General features: G+C 35.1%; 1 protein-coding gene across 1 annotated transcript; it reads right to left on the minus strand.

Annotated features, from left to right (window-relative positions):
• Nucleotides 1–341: 341 nt before the first annotated feature.
• Nucleotides 342–4,441, minus strand: LOC143621958 (NAC domain-containing protein 72-like). Its single transcript, XM_077093225.1, has 3 exons — nucleotides 3,974–4,441; nucleotides 1,447–1,575; nucleotides 342–907 (listed from the first exon to the last, which is right to left on the minus strand). Exons 1-3 carry the CDS (start codon nucleotides 4,439–4,441, stop codon nucleotides 845–847), a joined length of 660 nt encoding a protein of 219 aa, XP_076949340.1. The 3' UTR covers nucleotides 342–844.
• Between the last annotated feature and the right edge of the window lie 862 nt (nucleotides 4,442–5,303).

Raw genomic sequence — 5,303 nt, forward strand, 5'->3', positions numbered from 1 at the left:
ACGAATAGGAACACAATTAAACCTAGACTAAACACTAACATTTATTACATATAAAGTTATGATAAAAATAACTAAATGATTCACTTATATTATATTGTATATTAAAAATGATAATTCAAAAATGTAACCAAAAAAAATTAAATATATATAAACTAATCAATAAATAATAAGCAAGTAGAGCCAAATTCAAGCTCAAACTCTAAAAAACAACTCACAACCTGAGCAAGTGCAAGCTCAAGCTTTTGAAACAAGAGCTTGAAATGAATCAAGCGAGCTCGAGCCCTCGTAAGTCAACATGAGCCAAGCTCGCTTGGTCTCGTCTTACTTACATCCCTAGCCTTATATGTTAGCTTCAGCTCAGCCTGTGCTTGGTTCCCACATTATTATCACATTGTAAAATAAGATTATAGAAATACTTAACTCCATTAATTACATAACTTAAAAATCTTTCAACATGATAAAGTAGATCCACTTAGAAACAGAAACATAACCCGAAAACAAACAGCCTGTATGACACAAGCGACGTGAAGCATCTGGTCTAGCCACCGCTCTGTCCGTGACACCAAAATTTGGCTGTCAAATCTGCATTCCCAATCCAAAAGACCCGATTGACGGTTCGGTGTAGAAGATTGAAACAAGAAAACAAATAACTGGAAATAACAAAACAAGATACCTTGTGGCAACATTGCCATTTTCACAGCTGTTGAATATTGGGGCAAATTTTGTCAAGGTTTCCATTAAACCAAACCTATAAGGTTTTCCATTTTTGAGTTTTGAGATATATCATCATTCAATTGGTGGTAAATAACCAAGCCCATTAATTAATTGGATTCTGTTTGACCCACTATAGTGGGGTTAGAAGATCATTTAGCTCAAGGAAGTCTCCTTCAAAAGCCATTAGATTCACCTGCACAGAGGAATATCAAAAGTTCATAACTTGAGATAATTATTAGTCTACTCCCATTGAAAAATGAACTTTGTAAGTGAATAAAGTTAAAACGAATTCGGGTCATCCACAGGCCGGCACGTTAATGACAGTATGACACAGTTAAAACGTGTCTAAATGGGTTGAACTCGCCCATGTTGTTTATGACACGCCAAATCCGTTTAAGTCATCATGTTAAATGAGTTAACAGGTCAATATCACACTTTTAAGATCCGGTTACCAAAACGACATAGTTTTATATAATTACAATTTACAAATAGTTAAATATATTTTTCTAAACTTCTAACCCTAGCTGCATCATCTACTTACTAATAACAAAGTTAGGAATTAAATGCTAGAAGGAAACTAGAATATGAACTAAATAATTAAAAAAAAAATAATACCATATACATTCCAGAACAAAAATAAAACGTAAAAGAATAAGATTTTAGAGAGAATTATATAACCAAAAGACAAGTTTTAACGCATAAGGTACAATGATCAAAAAAGTTATAACTTACCATATCATCACATTGAGTACCAATGTTACACACTGTTTTAACAAGCTCGTTAAAAGGCTCTGGTTTATCTTTATCATTTGAGTGGTGAGATTTGGCAAACACTCGGCAAAGTACATAAGAAGCCTCGGCCTGACACAAAAAGGTAAGAGTTATCAAAAAATTAAATATACAAAACAGTACTTTTGTTGATAAATATAAAGAGAACTAAAAGATTAGTAAATGCAAGTAAGGTATACAAAAAACAACCAACATGACATCACACCCTTAATTTGTTTAGTCTTTAAGCATGCCTTGATTCTTGAAATAAACCAGAATTTGCTTTATCCATCATCAAACATTCAATTTCATTTGCCCTCTATGAATTATTTGTACGCTAAATTACTATTCAATGATCTTTTAAGTTTGTTAATCTAGTTAAGAATTGGATTAAACCGAACTTTTGATTGTTGATTCAACGAAGTATGGAATGTTTGTTTGACAATCAAAGCATATTATCCGCCTACAACAGTTAAGTAAACTTATTGTAAACAGCTAAATCTAATATGTTTAAATATACAGCTGCAATGTGAAATATAGTTCTTATTTTTGGTTTTAACTGTGTTGAAGATTACAAGCAAAATCAAGAAATCATATAACAGATTAACACTACTAGCATCAGTTATTATCATGTGATGCAACTTTTAACAGTATAACAAGTCTATATAACTAATCCTGATAAATTACAGTTTAGCATTTGTTCGCTTTATTATGATCTAAAATAGCATATGGCACAATTGTGCTACTAAACTGTTTTATATGGATGGACATCAAACAATTTAACAACAAATTTACAGACTAATTCAAATCTTCGACATACACACCACCTACAATTAACAATTCACACAAAAATCAACAAAATTTAAGACTTCATTAAACAAATTAATACACTCCAATTAATATTTTCTATAACAGAATATCACACTGTTCTGCTACTAAAATGTTGTGTATGGATGAACATCAAACACTTAACTACAATTTTACAGATTAACACAGTTCTTCAACACATTAACAAAACCAGTAATTAGCAATTCATACAAAAATCCCCAAAATTAAAACTTCATGAAACAGATTGATTCATTAAACTAACATTTCTGATATGGAACATAAAATAAGCTATTTATACATTTACATACAAATTCACAAATTAATTCAACTAATAATATGTCTAAAGTAAAATTCATCATTTTTCTACTACTAAACTGTTGTATATAGGTGAACATCAAGCACTAACTACAATTTTACAGATTAATTCAACTCTTCAGCAAATGAACACTACAAACAATTAGCAATTCATACAAAAATCAACAAAACTAAAACTTCATAAAACATATCAACACACGCCAACTATCTCTGAAACACAACAACTTAGGGGGTGTTTGGGATTCCTTATTTTACCTCCTTATAACTTTTCATTAAGTTAATAAGTTACAAAAGTGGAACTTATAGAACTTTTCCTCTCACAATATAAGCAATCCCAAACACCTTATTAGTTTTCAAAAAGTTAATAAGTTATAAGTTGATGAAAATAAGCAATCCCAAACACCCCCTTACATAAAAATCAACAAAATTACAAAATAATATTAAAGATTACCATTTTTTGATCAAACAATGCATACTCATACTGTCATACATGATCCAATTGTCCTGACGACAGTTTTAGGCGAACCACCAAAATAAAACAAAAGGCTTATGTGTCCCCAGGATAAAAACCAAACATTAAATTACGAATATAAATATTAATTCAATTCTTAAACACATAAACACCACATACAATTAAAAATTCATTCCAAAATCAACAAAAACTGAGACTTTATTAAACAAATTAATCACTAGAATATGACATTATACTGCTACTAAACTGTTGCATATGAATTAAAATCAAACATTTAATCACAAACTTAGATAAATTCAATTCTTCAACACATTAAGACAACATAAAAGTAGCAATTCATACCAAAATCCCCAAAATTAAAACTTCATGAAACAGATTATTACATTAAAACTAATATTTCTGAAATAGAACATAACATAAGCAATTTATACATTTACTTACAAGTTAACAAATTAATTCAAGTAATATGTCATTGTTCTACTGCTAAGCATTTGTATATGGATGAACAAGGGCTGTTCACAAGTTGAACCCGAGTGGAGCCAGGGTGGTTTCGAAATTAAACGAGGCAGCTCAATCTTGAAGTTAAACGAGCCTAAAATCGAGCCAACGAGCCGAGATTGGGTTGAGCTCGGCGCAGTTACAAAAATGAGCCAGCTCGGCTAAGGTAGTTTCAAATCAAATTTTATTCGAGCTTTTATCAAACAAGATACAAGCCGCGAGCTTTTTGAATAGCCCAGGTACTCAAAACATTAACTACAATTTTACAAATTAATTGAATTCTTCAACAAATGAAGACCATAAACAATTAATAATATTTCTAAAATAGAACAATTTATATCATCATCAAGAAGATTAAGAGATTATTAATCAAATTACCATTTTTTGATCAACCAATGCATACTCATACATGATCCACTTAGTCCTAACAGCAGTCTTAGCCGAATCCCCCAAATAAAACACGAACGTCTTCCTTGTCCCCAACACAACCCCCTGTAGACCCGCACCCACAATATCCTTCACCGAACCACTCCTCCGCCAAACCCCACCACCGGCTGCTCTCTTTTCACCTCGTCCTCGCTTAACCCGAGGCATCGGAGCAAAACAGTACCAGTGCTTGCGTTTGCCTTCGCGCCCGAACACGAACCGGGCGGTTTCCGGGAGATCGAAGGGTTCGAAGCGGTAGAGATCGAGGTCGTTGATTAAGTCGGATGGTGGATGGTCGCCGTTGTTTTTGTTGGTGAGGTAGTGGGTGATGAGTTGGTGTTCTGATGGGAAGAATTGGCAGCCCGGTGGAAGAGGTAATGAGGTGGGGTTAGGGTTTACTGAGGAGGAGTTGTTATCCATGGTGGTGGTGGTAGAGAATCTGACGACGGTGTGTGGAATAAGAATTTAGGAATGTGTTGAATGTGAATCAAGGAAGCTTGGTTGACAAGCTACTTGTTGCGGAAAACAATTTGTTTCTTTTTTTTTTCTATATTAATAAGTAAAATAAAGAGTTGGTCGAGAGAACTTCGCTTGGTGGTTACACAACGACTATCAAGGGTCAGTCGACAGAATGGTTTTTCAGGGGGGGGGGGGGGGGTGGCGTGGACCCAGTCAAGACAACATAGTCTAGTCAGAATTGGGCATCGGTGCTCTCCAATCAATGTTGTAAAACTCCCGAGTACTTCCCGATTACTCCCCGCCTAGATCGAGTACTCGCCGCCTCGGCTGAGTACTCCTTAGGTATTTTCCGAGTAATCCCCGACTACTCCCGAGTACTCGCAACTCCCCAGTCGACCGCCTAACGACTTTTACAACATTGTCTCCAATGCTGGAGAGTGCGATAGCCTAAATACAAGAAAGTCGTCGTTATAAAAAAAGTGGTAAGAGGCCCGCCCCATGTAGTGGAGATACGAGTTTGATTCTCGCCCGGACCAGTTTGGCAGACATCTGGGTGAAGGGACATATCAGGGCTTTATGTCCGGGTTCGAACCCGACAAGGAGCGAGGGTTTATGGATTCCATCCGGTTTCCGGGAGATCGAAGGGTTCGAAGCGGTAGAGATCGAGGTCGTTGATTAAGTCGGATGGTGGATGGTCGCCGTTGTTTTTGTTGGTGAGGTAGAGACTTAGTTGTGACATCTGACCCGATCCGACCCGACCCAGGTACCCGTTTCTCTTATCCGATCTCTTTCTTTTGTGATTTAATGTTTATTTATACTTATA

This window comes from Bidens hawaiensis, unplaced genomic scaffold (assembly GCF_021521415.1).
Source record: "Bidens hawaiensis isolate Kalapana, Puna unplaced genomic scaffold, B.hawaiensis_p1.1 tig00003004_1, whole genome shotgun sequence".
Classification (NCBI taxonomy): domain Eukaryota; kingdom Viridiplantae; phylum Streptophyta; class Magnoliopsida; order Asterales; family Asteraceae; genus Bidens; species Bidens hawaiensis.

Excerpts from the sequence above, each read along its gene's own strand:
- LOC143621958 (XM_077093225.1), bottom strand. The coding sequence starts at position 4,441 with ATGGATAACAACTCCTCCTCAGTAAACCCTAACCCCACCTCATTACCT. Across the intron at positions 1,576-3,973 it reads CATTGGTTGATCAAAAAATG|GCCGAGGCTTCTTATGTACT; the intron begins GTAATTTGATTA and ends TTTTTGTGTCAG. Across the intron at positions 908-1,446 it reads GTACTCAATGTGATGATATG|GTGAATCTAATGGCTTTTGA; the intron begins GTAAGTTATAAC and ends TCCTCTGTGCAG.